Here is a 24,719-nt window from a genome sequence, read left to right on the forward strand (position 1 = left end):
TATTGTGATATGTCAACTGATTTTTTTTTTATAACAAAAATTCAACTATTTATTTTTTAATTTATCTTTTTGATATACAAAAAGGATCTGTTTCCGTAAAAATGACGTTTTTTAAAATTAAAATGCAACCTTTTGGTTGAATTGCTTCCATAAGAAATAATTTTTTTCTTTAAAATTTATAGTTTTAGTTGAAAATGTTACTTTTCGATTTTTTAAGACTGATCTTTTTTAGTTGAAAATTCTTCTCTCTTAGTAAAAACAAAAATATCTTTGTTACAAATACTGAGATTTTGAATTTTAAATTTATAAACTAATTTATTTTAATAATTATTATTTTATTTTTATGCTTCTAAAAGAAAATAATTACACTGTAATTTAAAATGTTTTCATTTCAAATTTCTCGCATTTAAAACCTTTTAATTTCAAAGGCTTTGAAGTTATAATCCAATTTTCGAAACTGAATAATTTCGAATGGAATAGTTATTTAATTGCTAACATACTTCTAATTTGAAATAAATTTAATTTAAAAATAATTTAATTTAATAAATAAAATTGTGGGATAATAAAGTATTTCCATGCAAAATAGTTATGCTGAAGTTTAAACGCTTCCTTTTATATTTTAACATTTTCGACTTCTGAAAAGTTTCAAACCAAAAACTTTAGAACTATGAGTCCTAATTACTTTCCTGAGTTTTTTTGTTGAATTTAACTAATTATTATAAAAATAAGGGCATTTTTTTTAATTTCTCCAGTTTATTTGAATGCTCTTCATTGTTGAAGCCAAGAAACAACCCACATATCTGTATTCAATTCAATCAAATTTAAAATTCAACGACCATCTACAATTTTAACTGAAATTCACTTAAATTCAACTAAATTTTACTTAAATTTTGAATTTAACTAAAATGTATTCACTTTTTGAAATGATCTAAATTATATTCCATCTTTAAATTTAGTTTTACAAAATAATTTTTAAAATTGCACTACAATAAATCTTGAAGTACGAATATAATTGTTTTAAAACTTATTTACTCAGTATCTAGAAAATTTCTCTTTGATAAGAAACCAGACGAGATATTAATTTAATTTAACTAAATTTTATTTAAATGTTGAATTTAGCTAAATTTTATTTAACTTGCAATTTAAATAAATTTTATTTAATTTTTTAATACTGTTTTATTGCGTTTATAAAATATTATATATTAAAAGTATCACAAGATTAAAAATACTGGTATTTGAATATTAATAATCAAGGAAAATGAAAAAATAGTGAAGGAAAAATCAGAGAATTTTGAAAATAAAGTTTTTGGAAACTCTGTCTAATTCGACTAGCACTAATTAGCAAAACATTTCTGGAAACTAAAAATTACGTAGAGTAAAGAGAAGAAACATAAAATATTTCAGAAAATATTCTTAATCTATAAATTTCAGATGAAAAAATTGTTACCTGTTAGCATTTGGATCGTCAACCCTTAGATCCGAAAAATCAACATTCAAATCTTCCTCAAAACTCGAGTTCTGCGTCGAAAGACTGAACTGGTTTGGATCGTTTCGAAGCAGATTATTTCCATTTTGTTCGGAAGCATTATCATTCCATGTGTCGCCCCAATCATCTTCATCAGGCAACCAACTGGTAGTTGATGGAGTTGTTAAACTTTCGGATTCCATAGGCTCGGCATGAGTAGTAGTTTCTTCAAGAGACTGGACTCGTAAGCAAGTCCAGCTCTCATTTTGATTCCAGCAATTAGGATTCGTACAAGCGAAAATGTAAAGAGTTCGATGGTACTTTGAATTTTCTAAAGCTGCGTAAATTTGCAGTGCTAAGATTTGATGCAAGCCACAGAGTCTACATTGTGGACATGATATTGTCTTGTCACTGTGCCAATCCTGGGAAAAATAAATTAATTTTGAAAAAATAAATACTTTAATTTTCCAGTAAATGCGCAGAATTCATGAAAATAAAACCAAGAATCCCAAGGACTATTGAAATTTGGAAAAAAAGAAAAGAAAAACACTTTTTTCTCCTGAGAAATAAAAGAAAATAACATACAGCATCCTTATCAAGGCAAAAATAAAAATAAAAAACACCCAAGCAGACAGGAACAGCAACGAAAGAAATAAAAAAAAAGCAGGAAGGGGATTTGGATGGTTGTCTTCTCATTTAATTTTAATTTTAATTTTGCAGTAAAAAATATCCATTTTTTTTACAAAAATGGAATAGTTCACATTTCAGTTCAAAAAATTAATTTTCAACAACAAAAACAACGAATTTTTAACAAAATGGTACAATTTTGAACCAAAGTGATGAATTTTCAAATAAAATTATGAATCGTCAACTGGAATAGTTAATTTTTAAACCAGAAGATTAATTTACAAATAAAAATATTAATTTTCTAGAAAAAAATACAATTTTTAAACCAAGTATACGAATTTTTAACGAAATAGTTGAATTAGCAATTAAAGAAGACACATATTCGGACAAATAGTTTTAAATTAATTTTAAATTAAAATTTTTTTTAAATAACAAAAAAAAGACTAACAGAAAATGGAATAGTTATATTTTTAGTTAAAAAATTAACTATTAAGCTAACTGATGAATTTTCACCCGAAAGAATGAATCTTCAACTTGAATAGTTTAATTTTAAACCAACAAGATGAATTTTCAACTAAAACAGTGAATCTTTAACTGAAATACTTTAATTTTCAACAACAAAAAATTAATTTTTACTAATAAAAAAAAATATTGTGAACAAAAATTTGAAATAATTAAATTTTAAATTTAAAAGAAAAACAATGTTCAACCAAAAAGAACTAACCTTCAACTAAAAAATATAATTTTCAACTAAAAATTGAACTAATCAATTTTTAGTCAAGAATGAATGTGCAACCAAAGAAATAAATATTTAAGTACAATTATGGAATATTCAACTGACTTAATAGATATATTTTCAGTAAAAAAAATAATTTTCAAACAAAAAAGTTCAATTTTCGGAGAAAAAAATTACTTTTCATCCAAAGAAAAATCAAGTTTTCAATTAAATAACTCATTTTCAACCAAAAAAAATGAATTTTTAATTCAAATGATAAGTCATCAAAAACAACAGAAAAAAAAAGAGTTTAACTTCACCCAAGAAATTTTATTTTCAACCTTAAAGATGAATTTTAAACCAAAATGGAGAATTTTTAAACAATGATATTAATATTTTTTTAAATTATCAGTTTCTATCACAAAAAGTTGATTTTCTAGCAAAAAAGTTATTTTTTTAAAAAAACAAAATACGTAAATTTTTATTGAAATAAATTTTCCGCCAAATTGTTGAATTTTTAACTAGAAAATATCAATTTTCAATAAAAAATGTAACAGTTAAATTTTCAGTTGGAGGTTATTATTCACACAGATTAACTTTTTACAAAAAAAAATACGATTTTTTCATAAAGTACATAAATTTTCAAACAAATAGTTTAATTTTCGAATAAAAAATAACAATTTTGAACTAAATAGTTGAATTTTCATACAGAAAAGATAAATTTTCAACCAAAAATAGAACAGTGGAATTTTTTGTTGGAAATTTAATGCTTAATTTAAAAAACCCGTATTTTATTAAATAACCTATTATTAAATTATTAAAAAAACATTATTTTTGAATAAAAGAGATACATTGTCAATCAAAATTTAAATAGTTAAATTTGAAATTAAAAATAAATTTTCAACCAACTAGATGAATTTGCAACTACAACTATGGAATTTTCTATTGGAATAAGTTAGATTTTAAGTTAAAAAATTACTTTCAAAAACAAAAAATTACTATAAAAAAATATTTGCTTTTTCAAACTAAGTAATAAATTTTCAAATAAAATTTAACTGGAATAGTTTAATTTTAAACCAGAAAGATGAATTTTTAACTGAAATGACAAATCTTTAACTAGAATAATTATTGTATTTTTTAACAAAAAGATTAATTTTCAACATATGAGTATTAATTTCTACCAAAAAAGACGCATTTTCAACTAAAATTATTCATATTTTAATGGAATACTTAAATTTTTAACCCAAAAGAACAATTTTTCAACAAGAAGATTAAGTTTCAAAGAAAAAAATCATTTTTATCCAAATTTCGAAATAGGAATAGTGAGCTTTATGCGAAAAAGATGAATTTTCAACAATAAAGATTAATTTTCTAAAAAAAAATAAAATCCTATAAAGAACATAAATTTCAAACCAATAGTTTATTTTTTAGATAATATTAATATTATTAGTTGAAAATTCAACTACTTGATTAAAAGTTGAACTATTTTGCTAAAACTTCATTATTTTGGTTGAAGATTAATTATTTTAGTTAAAAATTTATCTGTTTAGTTGAAAATTTAACTATTTAATTAAATATTCTTTTCATTGGTCAAAAATTATTATTTTTTGTAACTAAAAATTTAAGTACACTATTTTATTTGTTGACAATTTATCTTTTTCAGTTAAAAATTTTTTTTTGTTGATGATTCATCATTTTATTTAAAAACTATTTTCGTTTGTTGCAAATTAAACTTTTTTTTTAATTTAAAACTTTCATTAAAAATTAATTTTTTTAATTAAAACATAACTATTTCATATTTTGTTAAATCTTTTTTAGTTGGAAATTCAACTGCCTGGTTGAAAATTGCACTCCTTCATGAAAATTAATTGTTATGGCTAAACACCTATCATGTTGCGAATTCGTTTTTTATTGTTGATTATAATTTTTTTAAATTGAGAATTAATTTTTTCAACTGAAAATTATTGTTAACTTGCAAATTAATTTTTTAGTTAAAAATTAACTTTTTTATTACATTTTTTTCAGCGAAAATGCAACTATTTGCTTGAAAAATCATGTATTTTGCTGAAAATTCTACTTTTTTAGTACAAAATTAATCTTTTTGATTTCAAAGTCACTATATGGTTGAAAATTCGTATTTTTGTCGAATTCAATTGTTTTTGATTCAAAATAAAAATCTTGTGTTGAAATAGCAACAATTACATTTTTCATTGAAACTTTATCTTTTTTTGGTAGAAAATTAATCTTCTCGGTTGAAAATTTCACTACTTCATTGAATGTTCAATTATTTTGTTAAAAATTGTTTTTGCTTAAAGAATCATTTATTTTTGGTTTAACATTTTTTTTTTTACTGAAAAACTGAAGCTCACTATTTTGTTGTTGAAAATTTATCCTTTTCGGATTAAAATAAAATTATTCGGTTGAAAGTTGCACTCTTTGTTAAATATTCATTTTTATGGTTGGAAATCTAATCATCTTTTGCAAATTCAATTTTGTTTTTGATGAAAAATAGATTTTTTTTTACCTAAGAATATATTTTGTAGCTAAAAATGAATTTCTGTAGCTCAAAATTAACTTTTCTTTATTTATGATTGAAAATTTATCTCTTTAGTCAAAACTTTAACTATTTGATTGAAAAGTCGTAAACAAAAATTACATCTTTTATAATGACACTACTTACAGGTTTGCCTCCTATTTTATCAGTCGTGAAATTGACGAGGCTTCGATTCTTGTCCGTAACATATTCATCCTCGAATCCGAGATAGACTTTCGTCCGTTTGTCAAGGGCCATTTAAAAACAAATTCTCCTTATAATTAGTAAAAATCGAAATTTATCACTTCTAGTTGGAAGACAATTCAGCAAAAACTGACACTTCACTTTCCTCTTTGGAAAAAATAGATTATTGTTTTGCAAATAATGCAGCTGTGGTGAACGTGCATTTTCCGGGTTTGCGTCACTACCAGTTTACGCTTGCGCTTTTTCCTTGATTTTATCGATTTTCCAAGCTATAAACCGAATTGGGTACAAAACACGAGAGGGCTTCTCGTCAGCACTTTGCCAACTATCTTCGGAAAAGGATCTGCACTTTTTCTAATAATTTCATCGGTATATTTTGGAGACTGACACGTTTTCGTGAGGTTCGACTTTTATAGGTTATGTTTCCCACGTGTTTTGTGTTTATGACGTTTGTTTTTTTTATTAGTGAGCAGACTGCTATCGATCCATTTCTCGAAAATCGATGTTCCGAAATTGGAATAACAAAAAAAAAACCCAAAAAAATTACAGGTGGAATGATTTTTTGGGAAAATTTGTAATAATTTCAGGTTTTATTTGAAAACATCAGTTTTAAGTTTTCAGGATGACCGCTGGACCGGGAAATGACAGTGAATTTATTTCTTGACCGGGAATTTTACAAATTTTCAGAAGAAAAATCTGTGCAAGTTCGATTTCAACAGTTTTTAAAATAATTAGTTGAATTGATATCTTTTTTAAATTATGATATCATTCAGTTTCTAATTCGTAATTCAAAAATTTTTAACCAGAAAAATAATCTATTTTAGATTTTCATTTTTAGGCTTATATTTTTAATTTCAATAATTTTAACGTGCAGTCTTGAAGACTTAAGCAATTAAAAACGTTTGAAGTTGCAAATTTTTGATAAAAAAAAAACAGTTTTATTTTGTAAACTGTACATATAAATAAATCATTTTTAAAATGGATCGGTACTTTAAGTATTAAAAACTGTGAAATAATTAATTTGATAGAAGGACCCTAAACCCGTTGAAAGTTAAAGAATTTCCAGATTCGTAATTAATTCGTAATTAAAGGCTTTTATTAAATAAAAAAATTTTTGATTAAGAAAAAGGATCATTATTTAATATTTAGCAATATTTGACTTATAATTTAATATGACTAAATTGAAGCCAGATATTTAAAAGTAAACTATTTGAAACTTAAATGTTTGACATAGGAAGCTTTGAATCGTTAAAATTTCGAAAAACTTTTAACATTTTAACGTTACAATTTTTATTGTTCTACTTAATAAAATGTTTAATTTGTAAGCGAAATTGTTGAATTTTGATGTATAAATAATAATTGAACACTTATTATTTTTAGAAAAATGTAAGTAATTTTAAGAGATATTTAGAAGTTTTGAAAAGATTCAAAAATAATTATAAACTTAAAATGATGTCAAGTAATTTAAACGAAGTTTTTTAAAAAAAGGTTCAGAACTTCTAAACATATTTTAAACAGAATAAAATCTTTTCTACAATTTTTAGAAATTCTTTTAAAACATTTTTTTAATCTCCAAATTCTACCTGGGTCGTTTTTAATAATACTGGAATTCTCTTAAAATCTTTTTGAATATTCTGTTCAAATAATTTTTCAAAAAGAAAAATCATTTTCAATTTTCCTAGGAATCTCAAAAAGACTAAATTTGGTGTAAACTAAAAAATATACATTTTGTTTTAAATTAGGTTGTGAGTATTTGTAATCGAAATTTCGTTACGTATAACCAAATTTTTTCGAGAAACACACTTCGTTAAAATTATTTGAAATCATTTCAAGTTCTAAATTAATTGTTAATCTTTTTGAAACTTCTAAATATCTCTTAAAATTCCTCTAATTGATTCTAAAAATTATCAGTGTTCAATTGTCATTTAAAAATTCAAATTTTAAGGACATTTTTTTAATTCGTAGGATTATCTAAAATTTGTAGGACAAATTCAATTAGTTTTTAAAGATATTGAGATGTTTTGAAAAAAATTTCAAAAATAAAGCTAAATTTGAAAAAATTTAAAACTACTTCTAGATTTCTCAAGATTTTGAAATACAATTTTAAAGTTTTTTAAGGATGTTTAAACTATTTAAAATAGAAATAATTAAAATTCTAATTTAAGAACTTTTAAGTTGAAAAAAATGTAAATTTTAAAATCTTTATTGGCTTAAAATAACTGAATAATATAATTTTGACAATTTTTAAAGTTCATTGATTTATTATTTAATTTAGAGTATTAAAATAGTAACCAGGATTTATATTTTTGGAACTTAACCTAAATCTTTGAATTCTATAATTTATGAATGTTAAAAATGCTAAACTTTGCAGTTTAAATTCATTAAACTTGAAATGATTCAGTTGAAAAGTGTTAGTTCGTTCCAGTTTATACGTGTAAATTATTGAAAAATTCAGTAAAAATTTTTTAAATTTAAAAACTTGTAAACTTCAATTTTAAAAGTTAAAAATTCAAGAGTTCCACTTTGAATGTTTTAGTTTATTGTTTATTTTGTATTACTTGCACTTTAAATCCTTAGCTTTATATTTCGATTTTTTAAATTTTATAAACGGGAAAAATATTTGTGAAAGTTTTTGTTTGAAAATTGAATTGTTTCAAAAGACATTTAAAAGTGTTAAAAGTTTTAAAAAGATTCTAAAATAATTAAACCTGAAAATATTTAATCAAAATTACATTTTTTTCTTGAAAGTTCATTAGTTTAGTAGAAAATTAATTTTTTTCAACTGCATATTGAAATATTCAATTTTTGGTTAAAAAATTATCTGCTTTAGTTCCAAATTCAAATATATTAGGTGAAAATTTGTCTTTTTTAGTTGAAAATTTATTACTTTCTTTAAAAATGTAACTATTTTTATGGTAAAAAATTATTATTTTTTTTTAACTGAAAAATAACTAATCTAATTGAATATTGTATCAATTTAGTTGAAAATTCATCTTGCTGGTTGATGACTAATTTTTTTCATTGAAAATTTAACTACTCACTTTTCGTTTAATAATTTGGTTAAAAATTTGTCTTTTTTTATAGAAATTACTCTTTTTGATTGAAAATTTACCTTTTTGTTAGAAGCCTTGTTTTTTATGGTAGAAAATAATTTTTTTAGGGGAAAATTAAACTATTATATTTTTAGTCAAAAACTGATTTTTGTAGTTCAAAAATCAACTATTTGGTTAAAAATTCTTTAGTTTGGTTGAAATCTAATTTTTGCAGCAGAAAATTATAATATTTTTTGAAAATTAATCTTCTTATTAGAAAATTTATATTTCTGGTTGAAAATTCAACAATTTTAGTTAAATATTCATAATTATAGTCGGAAATTCATCACTTTTGTTGAAAAATTGGTTTCGCTCAGTTTAAACTTTTTTTCTAACCGATATATTAATTATTAGATTTTTGTTTGAAAATTGATCTTTCATAGATCAAAATTCAACTATTTTGTCGAAATGTTGTATTTTTTAGTTAAAAATTCAAGTAATTGATTAAAAATTCATCTATTCTTTTGATAATTTATATTTTTTGTAGAGAATTATTCTTTTTGGTTGATAATTGAACCCTTTGGTTGAATTTTGAACTCTTTTCTCGAATAAAATTTTTTCTTTATTTTGAAGATTTATCAAATTAAATGAAAATTCATCTCTTTGGTTGATATTAAACTATTTTGCTGAACGTTCGTTTTCTTTGGCTGACAATTAATTTTCTTCGCCAAAAATGTAACCATTTCATTTTTGATTGAAAATGAATATTTTATATTGCAAATTGAACATTTTGGTCAAAAATTCATGTCTTTTGTTGAAAAATGGTCTTTTTTAGTTGAAAATTTTAAACTATTGGGTCGAGGATTCATGTTTTTTTTTAATTCGAAATTTTTGGTAGAAAATTAATATTTTAGCTTAAAAATATAACCATTTGGTTAAAAATTCATTTATCTTGATCAAAATTCAATATTTTTAAATATGAGAAGAAGAAATAAAAATTTGTTTGAATTGTTATTTAAATTCAATTTTTTAAATTAAAATTCAACTATTCCAGTTAAAAATTCATCACTTTGTTCGAAAATGTAACTATTTTTTAAAACATTTTTTGTTGTTTAAGATCATTTTGGTTTAACATTTACCGCTTTGGTCGGATTTTTAAAAAAAATCATTATAATTGAGAAAGTATTAGAATTGTTGGAATCAAGTTTTTACGATTTCGTCTGTCTGTCCGGCCGTCCTCCGTAGACACGATAAATGCCGAAAAAATGAACGGATCAAATCGATCTTTTACATTTACAAAATTATTCGACTATTTTTTTTATTTTCAAAATTTTTATGTACGACTATTCATAGTACTCAGAAAACTAAACAATTTATCCTAATGACTTTTTTCGATGAAAAAATGCTCAGTTATAGCATTTTCAAAATTCTATAAATCAATCGAAAATAAAAATTTTTAGCCAAAGAACGAACGATATGAAAAAAAAGTAAAGAGAAGAAAACCATTGCTTTTTGAAAGCCCTAGAAGATTATCATAACAATTTTTTGGATTTTCTTGAAAAATCGAAAATTGAAATTTTCTTTAAAAATTCATTTCTTTGGTTGTACATTAATTTTTTCAACTTAAAATTTAACTATTTAATTTTTATTTGAATTTAATTTTTAGTTAAAAAATTGTATTTTTTGGTGGAGAATGAATTTTCTTATTTTAAAATTTATCTTTCTGTTTGAAAATTCAAGTATTGTAAACAATTCAACATTTTAGCTAAAAATTTAAATCTTTTAGTTAAAAAATTCATCATTTCGGTTGAAAATTTGAGCTTTTTTGGGTGGAAAATTATTTGTTTTTTTTTTACTGCAAATTCAAGCATTCCATTTTTGGTTGAAAATCTATATTTTTTGGTTGAAAATTAAACTACTTGGCTGAGAATTTATTTTCTTTTTTTAATAATCATTTTTGGTAGAAAATTCATCTCTTTAATTGAAGATTAATTTTTAAACCAACAATTTAATGATATACTTCTTGGTTAACAAATGATCTTTTTTAATTATAATTTCCTCTGTTTTTGCTAGAAATTGATCTTCTTGGTTAAAAATTGATCCTTTTGGTTGAAAATTGTGCAGTTTGAATGAACACAAATTTTTTCAGCTAAAAATTTAACTATTCTATTTTTGATTGAAAATTGATCTGTTTTAGTTAAAAATTCAACCTACTTAGTTGAAAATTGACACATTTTGTCATATTTTTTTTCATTAGAATCTTCATGTAACAAAATTAATGTTCTGGTTTGAAAATTGATCTTTTTGGTTTAAAATTCAAGCGGATTTTTGAAAACTTAAAACTTAACTACTCAATTTTTTTTACAGCCCATATCCTTTATTTATTTAAAATTCAACTGTTTGGTTGAAATTTGATATTTTTTAGTAAAAAAATTCAACAATTTGGTCGAGAATCAGGAATTGTGTTGAAAAAGCGTATTTCTTGGTCGAAAATTTATCTTTTTTATTGAACTTTTTTTTACTAAAAATTTAAGTATTCAATTTTTCGTTGAAAAATAATCTTTTTTATTCGAAATTTCGTCTCTTTTGGCAGAAATTAATCGTCATGTATCTTTTTAATAATTATTTATCCTTTTGGTTGAACAATCAATTCTTCTATTTAAAGATTCATTATTTCAGTCGAAAATTCATCACTTTGTTTAAAAATATAACTATTTTTTCAAAATGTTTTTTTGTTGCTCAAAATCATTATTTTTTGGACTTAAAATTATCATCCTTCAATTTTCGGTTCACAGTTTATCTTTTTTAGTAAAATACATGTATTTTGTTGGGAATTCGTCTTTCATGGTAGAAATTGTTTTTTTGATCGAAATTATTTTTTTGGTAGAAATTAATTTTTTGATTAAAAATTTATCAGTTTAGTTGAAAATTATTTTTTAAACTGAAAATTTAACTATTCGATTTTTAGTTGAAAATTGGAGAATTTTAGTTAAATATTCATAATTTTTGTAGACAATTCATCACTTTGGTTGAACATTTAAAAATTTGGTTGAGAGTTCAAGATTTTGGTTGAAAAATCATATTTTTTGGCAAAAAATTGATCTCTTTGATGAAAAAATTTTTTTAATAAAAATCTAACCATTTAATTTTTGATTGAAAATAATATTTTTTCTCGAAATTTGGTCTCTTTTGACGTAAATTAATCGGCTCGGTCAGAAATTTACGTTTTTGATGAATATCTTTCTTTTTGGTTAAACAATCAATTATTCTATTTCAAGATTCATTATTTCAGTTGAAAATTCATCACTTTGTTTGAAAATTTAACTATTTTTTCAAAATGTTTTTTTTAAATCATTATTTTTTAAACTGAAAATTATCATCCTTCAATTTACGATTGACATTTTATCTTTTTTAGTGAAAACACATGTATTTTGTTGGAAATTAGTCTTTTATGGTAGAAATTCATTTTTTGGTTAAAAATGTACCAGTTTAGTTGAAAATTATTTTTTTCATACTAAAAAATTTAACTATTCCATTTTGGATTAAAAATTGTTTAAAAGTTCATCACTTATTTGAAAATGTAACTATTTTTTTGAAAATTTTTATTTATTTTTTTTTTGAAAATTATTACATTTTCAAGTGGAAATTGTTATTATTAAATTTTTGGTTTACAGTTTCTCTTTTTAGTTGAAAACTCATGTATTTTGTTGTAAATTTGTCTTTTATGGTAGAAATTATTTTTTGTTGTTAAAAATTCATTAGTTTAATTAAAAATTAGTTTCTTAAAAGTGAAAATTTAATTATCCCATTTCTGGTTAAAAATTGGTTAAAAACTCATCATTTTAGTTGAAAATTCATTTGCTGTTTGAAAATGTAACTATTATTTTTAAAAATAGTTTTTTTTTCATCAATAATTTTTTTCTTTTAAACTTAAAATGTAACTATTCTAACAGAATATTCCATAATTTTATTTAAAAATTCATCTCTACGGTGAAAAATTAATTTTTAACTAAAAGTTTTATTATTTAATTTATGGTTAGAAATTGGCGTATTTTACTTAAATAAACTTGTTTCTTCAACCTAAAACTTAATTATTCTATTTTTGGTTAAAACCCATATCTTTTATTGATTTAAAATTCAACTATTTGGTTAAAATTTTATATTTTTTAGTTAATAATTCAACTATTTGGTTGAGAGTCAGAAATTTTGTTGAAAATTCGTATTTTTTTACACAAAATTTATCTCTTTGATGGAACATTTTTTTAACAAAAATTTACCCATTTTATTTTTTGCCTCGAAATTATGTCTCTTTTGACATAAATTAATCGTCTCGGCCAGAAAATTATATTTTTTACAAATATTGATCTTTTTGGTTAAACAATCAATTATTTTATTTAAAGATTCATTATTTCAGTTGAAAATTCATCACTTCGTTTGAAAATGTAACTATTTTTTTGAAAATTGTTATTTTCCAAAATAAAAATGTTTATTACTCAATGTTTGGTTGCCAGTTGATCTTTTTTAATTAAAAACATATTTTTTGTTTAAAAATTCATCAGTTTAGTTAAAAATTTTGTTTTTTAAACTGAAAATTTAAATATTCCATTTTTTGTTAAAAAATTGGTTGAAAACTCATAATTTTAGTTGAAAATGTATCACTTTTTTGGAAATGAAACTATTTTTTTTTTTCGTTAAAAATGATTTATTTTTAAACTTAGAATATAACCATTCCGACTGAATATTCCATAATTTTAGTTAAAAATTCATCTCTTTGGTTAAAAATTAATTTTTTAACTGAAAATTTAACTATTCAATTTTAGGTTGAAAATTGAAGTATTTTAGTTAAATATTCATCATTTTAGTAGAAAATGCATCACTTTAGTTAAAAATATAACAATTTGGATGAGAGTTTAAGATTTTTGTTGAAAAATCGTATTTTATGGCAAAAAATATCTCTCTCTCTATGGAACATTTTTTTTACTAAAAATTTAACCATTCAATTTTTTGTTGAAAAAAATCTTTTTTATTGGAAATTTCGATTTTTTTGGCACAAATTAATCATCTCGGCTAAAAATTTATGTTTTTAATTATTATTTATCTTTTTGGTTGAGTAATCAATTATTCTATTTAAAGATTAATGATTTCAGTTGAAAATTCATCACTTCGTTTGAAAATGTAACTATTTTTTTGAAAATTGTTATTTTTCCAACAAAAAATATTTATTACTCAATGTTTAGTTGCCAGTTGATCTTTTTTAATTAAAAACATATTTTTTGGTAGAAGTTATTTTTTGTTTAACAATTCATCAGTTTAGTTAAAAATTTAACTATTCCATTTTTTGTTAAAAAATTGGTTGAAAACTCATAATTTTATTTCAAAAATCATCACTTTTTTGAAAATGTAACTATTATTTTTTAAAATGGTTGTTTTTTTTCGTTAAAAATTATTTACTTTTAAACTTAAAATAAAACTATTCCGACTGAATATTCCATAATTTTTGTTAAAAATTCATGTCTTTGGTTACAAATTAATTTTTTAATTGAAAATTTAACTATTCAATTTTTGGTTGAAAATTGAAGTATTTTAGTTAAATATTCATCATTTTAGTAGAAAATGCATCACTTTGGTTAAAAATATAACAGTTTGGTTGAGAGTTTAAGATTTTTGTTGAAAAATCGTATTTTTTGGCAAAAAATATATCTCTCTGATGGAAAATTTTTTTTACTAAAAATTTAACCATTCAATTTTTTGCGGAAAAAAAATCTTTTTTATTCGAAATTTCGATTTTTTTGGCAGAAATTAATCATCTCGGCTAAAAAATTATGTATCACTTTGTTTGAAAATGTAACTATTTTTTTCAAAATGTTTTTTTTGTTGTTGAAAATCATTTTTTTTAAACTGAAAATTGACATTCTTCAATTTTCGGTTGATAATTTATCTTTTTTAGATAAAACTCATATATTTGGTGGAAATTCGTCTTTTTTGGTAGAAATTAATTTTTTGGTCAAAAATGTATCAGTTTAGTTGAACATTATTTTTTTAAACTAAAAAATTTAATTATTCCATTTTGGATTAAAAATTGGTTAAAAATTCATCACTTATTTGAAAATGTAACTATTTTTTTGAAAAATTGTATTTTTTTGTTTGAAAATTCTTATTTTTTCAACTGAAAATTGTTATTATTCAATTTTTTTGTTGAAAAATAATCTTTTTTATTCAAAATTTCGTATTTTATGGCAGAAATTAATCGTCTCGGCTAAAAATGTATCTTTTTAATAATTAATTATCTTTTTGGTTGAACAAACCACTATTTTATTTAAAGATTCATTATTTTAGTTATAAATGTATCAGTTTAGTTGAAAATTATTTTTTTAACGTAAAAAATTAACTATTAAATTTTGGTTTAAAAAATGGCTTGAAAATTTATCATTTTAGTTAAAAATTTATCACTTGTTAGAAAATGTAAATATTTTTTTGAAAATTTTAATTTTTTTTTGTTTAAAAATTAATACTTTTCAAATGAAAATTTTTATTATTTTGGTATTTATGTATTTGGTTGGAACATCACATTTTTTAGTAGAAATTAATTTTTTGGCTAAGAATTCATCAGCTTAGTTGGAAATCATTTTTCGATCTGACAATTTAACTATTTCATTTTTGTTTAAAAATTGGTTGAAAATTCATCACGAGTTTAAAAATGCATATATTATTTCTAAATATAGTTATTTTTTTGTTGGAAATTATTTTCGTTTAAATTAAAAATGTAACTGAATATTCAATAATTTTAGTTATAAAATTCATCTCTTTGGTTGAACGTTAATTTTTTCAACTGAAAATTTACCTATTCAGTTTTTGATTGACAATTTATCTTTTTGTTTTAAAATTTAAGTATTTTAATTAAATATTCATAATTTTAATGGAAAATTCATCACTTCGGTAGAAAATTTGTTTGTTTTCTTTTTGCTGGTGGCAAAATTAATTTATTTAATTAAAAATTCAACTATTCCGTTTTTGATTGAAAAATGATCTTTTTTAGTTGAAATTTCAACATTTTGGTTAAAAATCCATATATTTTCTTTAAAATGTAATATTTTTACTTGAAAAGTTAGGGATTGGAAGTGGTTTAAAATAAATGAATTAAAAATTTAATTTTTGAGTCAATCAATGTTGCTAATACATATAAGAATATCATGCAATATAATTTTTCAAAGCTTTCTAAATAAAAAATAATTATTAAATTCCTAAAAACAACGGAAAAAATTGATTAGTCATCCTGAATAAATTAAAATAGGATAACAGGAAAGGTTATTACTTATGTATAAAAAAAAAGATTTCATTTAAGATCTAAAAATATATTTACAATAAAGATTCATTTCTTTGTTGTATTTCCTCTACAAAGTCATAAGAGCTCTCTTCACTGCCTTTTCTTTGTTTCTTCTCATTTTCTGTTTATGTTTTCGTTTGTCAGTTGCATCCCTAAAAAGTTGAAGTCCTTCGTTTTCTTCGAGCAAACGTTGATTGTAAAGCAAGCCATACATATTGAATCCAATCGAATCCTGTTTTTATAATTAAAAAAAAAAAGAAGTTATCAGCTTCCACCTGTGAATAGAACTGCAATTAAAATGTAAAAAAAAAATCGTACCCTCAGATTGGAAATTTGTTTCATAGCAAGTTTATTAACTTCTTCCAAAATTGGCAAAAGTTCCTGACTGGCTACGATTGGACCATGGTGCGCTTTAACTAAACTAAGAGCCACTTTTGAGACTAATTCTGCTTTATATTGTCTCTTGAGCAATTTCGGAAGCATTTTTAATACTTCACAAGCTACCGAATATGGCAATACGAGCAAAGCTTCATCCAAATCGCTGCAAAACATTAATTATTAAATATATAAATCCAAAATTATGAATATTCAATAGATTGGGTCCAACATTTTATTTTTCTTCGAATTTTCATGGATATCCAATTCCAAATATTTTATATCGATAACATTTTGAAAAAGGACATTATTTCGAATGAAATGAAAAGGGATTGAACTTGTATCACTTCCGAACAAAAGCATTCAAAATTGGATGATTTTAAATTGAAGAAAAAACTTTCAAAATTCAAAACCTTTAAACTAAAATCAGGATGGACACTTATTAATTGAAATAAATGTTTTCCAAATAATATTATTTCTAATTAAAAACGTTCCAAATTGTAAACTTTTAGATTAAATTTTGAAAATTGGATAACTTTATTAGAAAAGATTTGAAATTGTATCATTTCTAATGTAAAGCTTATAAAATGAAACAGTTTTATTTTAAAGATAAGAATTGCAAACTTCAATAATTTTAGATTATAAGAAAATTTCTAAAATTGGACAAGTTCAAAACGTTAAAAGTGAAATATTTTTCAAACAGAATTTTGAAAATTCGTTCACTTAACATTCAAAGAAATTAAAAACGTTCCAAATTGAAAAATCTCAGATTACAATTTTTTTAAACGGACAATTTTATTAAAAAGGAGTTGAAATTGTACCATTTCTAATTCAAAGCGTTTACAATTTAACAATCTTATTTTTAATTTAAGAATTTTGAATCTGAATAATTTAGGAATAAAATTTCGAAAATCTGACAAGTTAAAAACTTTAAAAATGTAATCCTTTCAGATTAGAATTTTCAAAATTCGCAATTTTCTTCTGAAGATTATCCTTTTAGTTACAAATTTTATTATTTAGTTGAAAGGTGAATAATTTTCCTAAACAGATATCCATTTTGGTTGCAAATTGTTTACTATTCTTATTTTGGTGTTAGAAAGTGAACTGAGAACTTCTTTGGATGAAAATTTAACTATTTTTTTAAAGTTTTGTTTTGTTTAAATCATCTGTTTTAGCAGAAATTTCATTATTCTTGAAAGACAATGTAACTTTTCGGTTAAAAATTCAAGTATTTTTTTTAAATTTTGTCTGGTTGATTTTAAAATTCACCTGAATTAGAAGAAATCAAATCTTTCTTGGATAGAATGCAACAGTTGGATGAAAATTCAACAATTTTTTTTAAAGTAATAATTTTTGTTAAAAATTCTACTGTTTAAATATAATAGTCGGTGTTGAAAAAATAACTGAAATATTTTCTGGATAAAAATGTAACTTTTTAAAAATTTTTCTTTTTCTTTTTATTTACTTGAAACCGGATTTTCGTAATTTTTTATTACAAATTTATCTGTTTTAGTACAAAATTTAATTTTTTTAAGATGAAAATGCAACTATTTGGTAGAGAATTCAACTCTTTTGTTAAAAATTCATACTTTATGGTTGAAAAAATTCGTCTTTTTGGATTGAAAATTCAATTTTTTTTGTATAAACTTTTTTTTTTGTTTTGTTAAAAATTGATTTAAAACTTCATCTGTTTTAGAAGAAATTTCATTCTTTTTTCTAAAATAAAAATCCAAATTTTTCTTTAAAATCATTCCTCTTTACTCAAGTATTCAACTAATTTGTTTGAATCACTTTGTTAAGAAATCACTTTTTTATTAAAGATTTATATTTTTAGTTGAAAATTCATCTCTTGGGTTAAAAGTTTAAGTATTTTGTTGAAGATTCATCTTTTTTTTAACAGAAAATGTACCTTTTCCATTTTGTAAAGATTGATCTTTTTTATTTAAAAATTTGCCTTTTTTGGTAAGAAAAACTATTTTTTTAGTTTGAAATTTCATTTTTGTTGGGCAAAAATGCATTAGTTTTGTGGAAAGTTAATTTTTTGTTCAAAATTCATATTTTATTTCTAACTTGGAGGTTCAATAATTTAGGTAAACTTTTATTTAAATTTTTGAGTGAAAAATCTTTATTTGTTGGAAATTCGTCTTTTTAATTATTTTGTTGGAAATTCAAGTATTTTGTTAAAAAGCCATCTTTTATAGTGAAAAAAAATGTTTTCCAAAATCTTTCCAAGTTAACGAAAAATGTAATTTTTTATAAATTAAAATAAATTCTAAAATTCTCATAAATACTCAGAGAATTTATTTCTCGATTATATTCTCGGTAATATTCTTATTCTTATTATATACAAAAGAATATACAAATTAAAAAATCCATTATGAATTTTTTAATATAAGTTTTTAAATATTTTTAAAACAATAATTTCGAATTGTATGCATCTGTCATTAAAAAAAATATACGAACGATTTTGAACATTTTAATTAGAAGAGGGAGCTGAATTGTATAATTTCTAAGTCGGAGTGCGAAAAATTAAACAATTTAAATTTGATTTGAAGGATCCCGAAACTAGTATGATTTTAGAGCTTCTGAAATTCTGGAATTTTAAATTATTAAATAATAAAATGATGATCTAATATTAAAGCTGATTAAACAAATTTTTCTAAAATAAAAAATGAATTGCATTATTCTAAAAAAAAAACGTTCAAAATAAATAGTAATTTTAATAGGAAATATTAAAGATGGAAATATTTCTACTCCGGAACGTTAAAACTTAACTTCAATTATTTATTAAATTACTAATTATACTTTCCGAAATTCAACCAATTCAATTTCAATTGCAAAATTAAAAACTATGAAAGGGGAAATAATTTTCAACTTTTTTATTTTAAATTCAATTAAAAAATTTTTAATATCAGATCTGCCTTTAAAATTGTTTTATTCATTCTAAAATTTTTCGAATAATTGGACAATTTTCAGATCCTAAATTAAAAATAAAAATAAAGAATACAAAACAATACTGCTATAAGATTTCATTTTTTGAAATTGCACAATATTAAGCTTTTTAATTTGCAATTGCTTCATTCAATCAACTCAAAATTTAAGTATAAAATTATGAAATTCAAAAATGTTTATCAAGGCTTTTAATATGAAATTTTGAATATTTAAAAAAAAACTTTAGTTTCAAGGCCTCAAAGATTAAACTGTTTTAGAATTAAACATTAAAAACTCTAATTTTAAATTAAAACTATGTATAGAAATTTTCAAGACGATAAATATATCATTATTACGAATTAATCAAAATTATTAATAATAAAAAAATAAAACCTTTACTTTCACCGTTCAAAATGGACAATTTTTTTTATTATAAACCATTCAGATTGAATTATTCTACATAAACTAAATATAATTTATTACTTTAAGTAAATTTAACCGGGTAGGAATTAAGCATTTTTGAAATATCAATTATGATTTTCGAAATTCAAAGATTTTAATTTTAATCGCAAATTTTTGTCCTGACATTTTACTTAAAAATATTTCAGAATTGAAAAAAATTAATATTAAAAGTCTTCATAGTTTTTAATTTTATAATTTTAGATTTAAATATTTTAAATCGTTTGATTTCAAATTTAATAATTATAGATTTAAATATTCTAAATAGTTCGGTTTCAATTTTAAACGTACAAAACTGTCTTGTTTTCAAATTCTTCGAAATCTTAGAGTATTAAATTGAAATATTTGATAGCTGCACACTTTTCAGTTTAAAGGAATTGTAATTAAATAATTTTTAAATAAATGTCTCCAGAATAATTTAAAAATAATTAAAAATTAAGACAATAATTTTTTTAATTTAAACCTCGAAAATTAGCAGATTTTAGAATCAGGCATTGAATACTGCATTATTTTATTTAGAAAATGTCCCAAAAAGTTTTATATTTAAACCTCAATTAAAAAAAAAAATTTTTTTCGATTAAATAATTGAATAATTTCTTTAATTTTTATGGTTACAATTTTAAAATTCTGAATTTTGATGGTAAAATTTACATTTTCATTTTTTTCTATCATAAGTATAAATTTTGCGATTAAAATGGAAATAGTTGAATTTCGAATAGCACAATTGAAAATTTAAAAATGATTAATATCACAATTCTTCTCGACTATATTTTGTTATAGCTTTAGATCAAGTTTGGATTTGTTTAAGTTTCTGGAATGTTTTTTTTTACAATAATTCAATTTCAAAAGTTTATTATTGAAACTTTCTTCTATTTTGAAGGATTATAATAAAGGTGAATTAATTTTATTATTTTAGAATTTGTCCAATAAATTTTTGTGTTAAATAATAATTGTTTAAATTTCACAAAAATTTAGGTTTCTGTAATTTTACAAGCTTTTACTTTGAAATATTTAATTTAGCATTTAAATTTTTAAATTTTAATCGCTTCGAATTAAAATTTTTTTATATAATTTTAATCTGCATTCATAAAAATTTGAGATTCTTGAATTCAAAATAAAATTGTTCAAACCTGAAAGCTTTGAATTAGAAATGAGAAAATTTTAACTCCTTCCATTTAGAATAAGATAATAATTAATTTTAGTTAACAAAAATAATTTTTTAAACAATTTATAAATATTTGTAATAATATTCTCTTTGAATAAAGCTAGAAAGTTTCGATTTTTTGTGAAATATTAAATTATGTGTCCATTTTTTACTTGGAGAGAGGTAAAAATGAATGCAATTTAACAAAAATAATTGCTTAAACAAATCATTATCGTTTCTATCTTCTCCGATAGTAATGGTGATGAGTTGTGGTTTTTTCTGAAATTTTTTTACTTTTTGCAGAGAGAAACTCTTTTTGTCCATTCTAACTTAGCGAGACAATAATTAATGAAATTTATTAGACATAATTATCTAAACAATATATTATTGTTTATAACTGTCTTCTTTAAGAGTAATGCTAAAAGGTTGCGAATTTTTTTAATATTGAGATTTTCTTTGATTTTTTAGTTAGAAATAAAAAAAAAAAAAATATTAATTTTAAGAAAAAAGTTCTTAGTAACTGCTTAAAGAAAAATTTATATTTAATATGATCCACATAACAAATTTCAAGAATATTTCAAATAGATGAAATTTGGAAGAAAAACAAATTTCCAGAGCATTTTTGAACCACCTTAATATATAAAGAACAAAGAAAGCTTCTAAATAAATTAAATTCAATACTTTTTCTCTCACCTTGCTCTGATTCTTTTCAAGATTTCTAACAGATAATCTTCGACTGAATCACACTGATACATCTGCATTTGCAAAGGTAGGGGAGGTGTTGGTTTCGAGGGATCGATTGATAATTCTTGTTCTTTATATTCTTTCGATATCTCTATACATTCCATAATTAACTCTGCCTGCAAATAAAAGTCGTATGATCCAATTAAGAGAGATGTATCACTCTTTCCCCAATACCCCCACCCCCCTTTTAAATTTTCAACCCACAAAGGGTACACTGGTGCGAATTCGCACCCGAAGTTTTTTCATTTTATTGGCATTTACGCACACACAGTTGCAGCGGATTATCCCCACATATATTTAATATGTGTGATATATGATAGTTGTTTATTATATGTTCAATATATTAAATATTTGATATTAACATTGCAAACACACCAACTCGCACCAGTGTACCGTTTATGTATGCTGGGTTGGAGTGTACCGTTTGAGGGTTGAAAATAATTCCTCTTTTCCCAATGTTTTTTATAAACTTCCCCCTTTTCTCGTATTTTCGCTTAAACGCGAAATTAATTAATGAAACCTAATAAGAGAATTTAAATATTCTCGGTTGAAATTATATTCTTTTTAAATTAAAAGTCAACTGTTCATATTTTTTAGTTAAAAATTTATTATCTGGTTGAAAATTCTATTATTATGTCGCTAATTTACCCCTTTTTTATTCCAAATTTATTATTTCGGTTCAAAATACAACTGTTTTGTTGAAAATTGGTCTTTTTGGGTTAAAGGTTCAACTATTTCGTTGACAATTAACTGTTTTGCTAAAAATCCACGTTTTTGGGCTGAAACATTAAATTGTTTTGTTAAAAAGTCATCTTTTCTTAACTTAAAATTCAACCATTCCATTTTTGGATAAAAATTAATATTTTGTTGGTTGAAAATTGAACTATTTGGCTGAAAATTCATGTATTTTGTTGAAACTCATTTTTTTGGAGGTAAAAAATTCATTTCTGTAGTTGAACATTAATTTTTTAACTAAAACACTTAATTATTCAATTCTTGATTAAAAAATTATATTTTTTGAATTGAAATGTCTCCTGTTTTGATAGAAATTGATCTTCATTACTAATTTTTTCAACTGAAAATTTAACTATTCCATTTTTTATTAAAAATTGCTCTGTTTTAGTTGTAAATTCAAACATTTTGTTAAAAAACCATCTTTTTGGCAAAGAATTAATGTGCTTGTTTGAAAATTCAAGTATTCCAGCTAAATATTCATTAATTTAGTTTAAAATTAATTACTTTGTCTGAAAACATGTGTTTTTTTGTGGATTTTTTTTTAAACCTAAAACTTAACTACTCTATTTTTGGTATTTGGTTAAAAAATCGTATTTTTGGTAGAAAATTTATCTCATTGATTGAAGATTACTTTCATTTATTGAAAATTTAACTATTCAATTTTTGGTTGAAAAAGAATCCTTTTTAATTTAAATTTCGTCTCTTTTTACAGAAATTAATCGTCTTAGTTAAACATTTATCTTCTGGTTCAATAATCATTTGTCTGTTTAAAGATTTATTATTTTAGTTGAAAATTCATCACTTTCTTTGAAAATGTAACTATTTATTTGAAAATGTATGTTTTTTTGGTTGAGAATTATTAATTTTCAGTTAAACAAACATGTATATTGTTGGGAATTTTTCGTTTTTGTTGGAATGAACTTTTTTGTTAAATTTTTATGAATTTAGTTGAATATTATTTTTTAAACTTATTTTATTTGTCGAAAATTATTTTCTTTTAAACTAAAAATGTAACTATTCCAACTGAATACATAACTTTAGTTATAAATTGATCTCTTTGGTTGTAAATTAATTTTTTTAACTGAAAACTTAAATATACAATTTTCGGTTAACAATTTATCTTCTTTAGTTGAAAATTCGTATTTTTTTGGTAGAAATGAATCTTTTTGGTTGATAATTAAACTATTATGGTTAAATTCGTCAATTTAGTTGAAAATTCATCACTTCATTGGAAAATTTATTCCTTTTTTTAATGAAAATTAATTTTTTTAATAAAACATTTGACTCTTTCATTTTTGATTGAGAGCTGATCTTTATTACTTATAATTCAAGTATTTGGTTGAAAATTGATCTGTTTTAGTTGAAAATTCAACTATTTCATTGACAGTCATGTATTTTGTTGAAAAATCTTTTTTTGTGTGGAAATTTCAAATTTTTTTCGAAAAATCATCTCTGTTGTTAAAAATGCAATATTTTTACTTAAAGAGTTAAGAATTTGAATTATTTTACAATTAATTTAATCAAATTTACGGATTTTTGAGACTTTTCGGGTTCAAGATTCAACTATTTTGTTGAAAATAAACTTTTCGGTTAAAAATTCATATTTTTGGGTTAAACATTCAACTATTTTCTTAAAAAGTCATATTTTCTTAACTGGGAATTTAACTATTATATTTTTGGCCGCAAATGGATAGTTTTTAATTGAAAATTCAACTCTTTGGTTAAGAATTCATATATTTTGGTGAAAATTCGTTTTTTTTATAAAAAAATAATCTAATTGGCTGACAATTACACTACTTGAATGAAAGTTTACGATTTTTTTTTAAATTAATTTTAATAGTTGCAGATTCATCTATTTTGTTGAAAATTGAATTATTTGGTTAAAAATTAATTCTTTTGAATTGAAAATTAATTTTTTGAAGTTAAAATGTGACTAATCCACTTCTGGTTAAAAAAATTATATTTCTTGCTAGAAAATTGAACTATTTGGTTCAAAATGAAATTTATTGTTGAGAATTCATTATTTGGAATAGAAAATTCAACTGTTTCGTAGAAAATTCATTTTATTGCCTTGAATATTTAATTGCATTTTTGAAAGTTTTTTTTTAGTTTGAAATTATATTATTTTGTTAGAAAATTCCATATTTAGTAGAAAAATAAATTTCTTGTCAAAAATTCAACTGTTTTGTTAAAAAGTCGTATTTTTTTACTGGAAAATTCAACGGTTTTGGTCATTCTTTTTTTTTTATTGAAAATTCCATTATTTATAGAGAAAACTCAATATTTGGTTGAAAATTAACAACTGGTTTGTTGAAAATTCTTTTTTTTTGTTTGTTTAAATTCTATTATTTTGGGGTAAAATGTAATATTTGGTTGAAAATAAGCATTTGGGTTGAAAATATAAATTTCGGGTTAAAAATTCAACGGTTTT

General features: G+C 22.1%; 2 protein-coding genes across 2 annotated transcripts in view; both read right to left on the reverse strand.

The window, feature by feature from the left end:
* The window catches only part of LOC117178056 (programmed cell death protein 2-like), an 18,399-nt gene extending 12,429 nt beyond the window's left edge, over positions 1–5,970 (reverse strand). The window contains exons 1-2 of the mRNA XM_033369264.1: positions 5,488–5,970; positions 1,448–1,887 (exon numbers count right to left, since the gene is read on the reverse strand). Of these exons, the coding sequence (XP_033225155.1) occupies positions 1,448–1,887; positions 5,488–5,598 (551 nt within the window). The 5' untranslated portion in view covers positions 5,599–5,970. The remainder of the gene's footprint in view (positions 1–1,447; positions 1,888–5,487) is intronic.
* Positions 5,971–15,912: 9,942 nt separating this feature from the next.
* LOC117178885 (WD repeat-containing protein 3) overlaps positions 15,913–24,719 on the reverse strand; it is a 52,489-nt gene continuing 43,682 nt past the window's right edge. The window contains exons 12-14 of the mRNA XM_033370411.1: positions 21,503–21,669; positions 16,219–16,441; positions 15,913–16,132 (exon numbers count right to left, since the gene is read on the reverse strand). Of these exons, the coding sequence (XP_033226302.1) occupies positions 15,968–16,132; positions 16,219–16,441; positions 21,503–21,669 (555 nt within the window). The 3' untranslated portion in view covers positions 15,913–15,967. The remainder of the gene's footprint in view (positions 16,133–16,218; positions 16,442–21,502; positions 21,670–24,719) is intronic.

This window comes from Belonocnema kinseyi, chromosome 8 (assembly GCF_010883055.1).
Source record: "Belonocnema kinseyi isolate 2016_QV_RU_SX_M_011 chromosome 8, B_treatae_v1, whole genome shotgun sequence".
NCBI lineage: Eukaryota > Metazoa > Arthropoda > Insecta > Hymenoptera > Cynipidae > Belonocnema > Belonocnema kinseyi.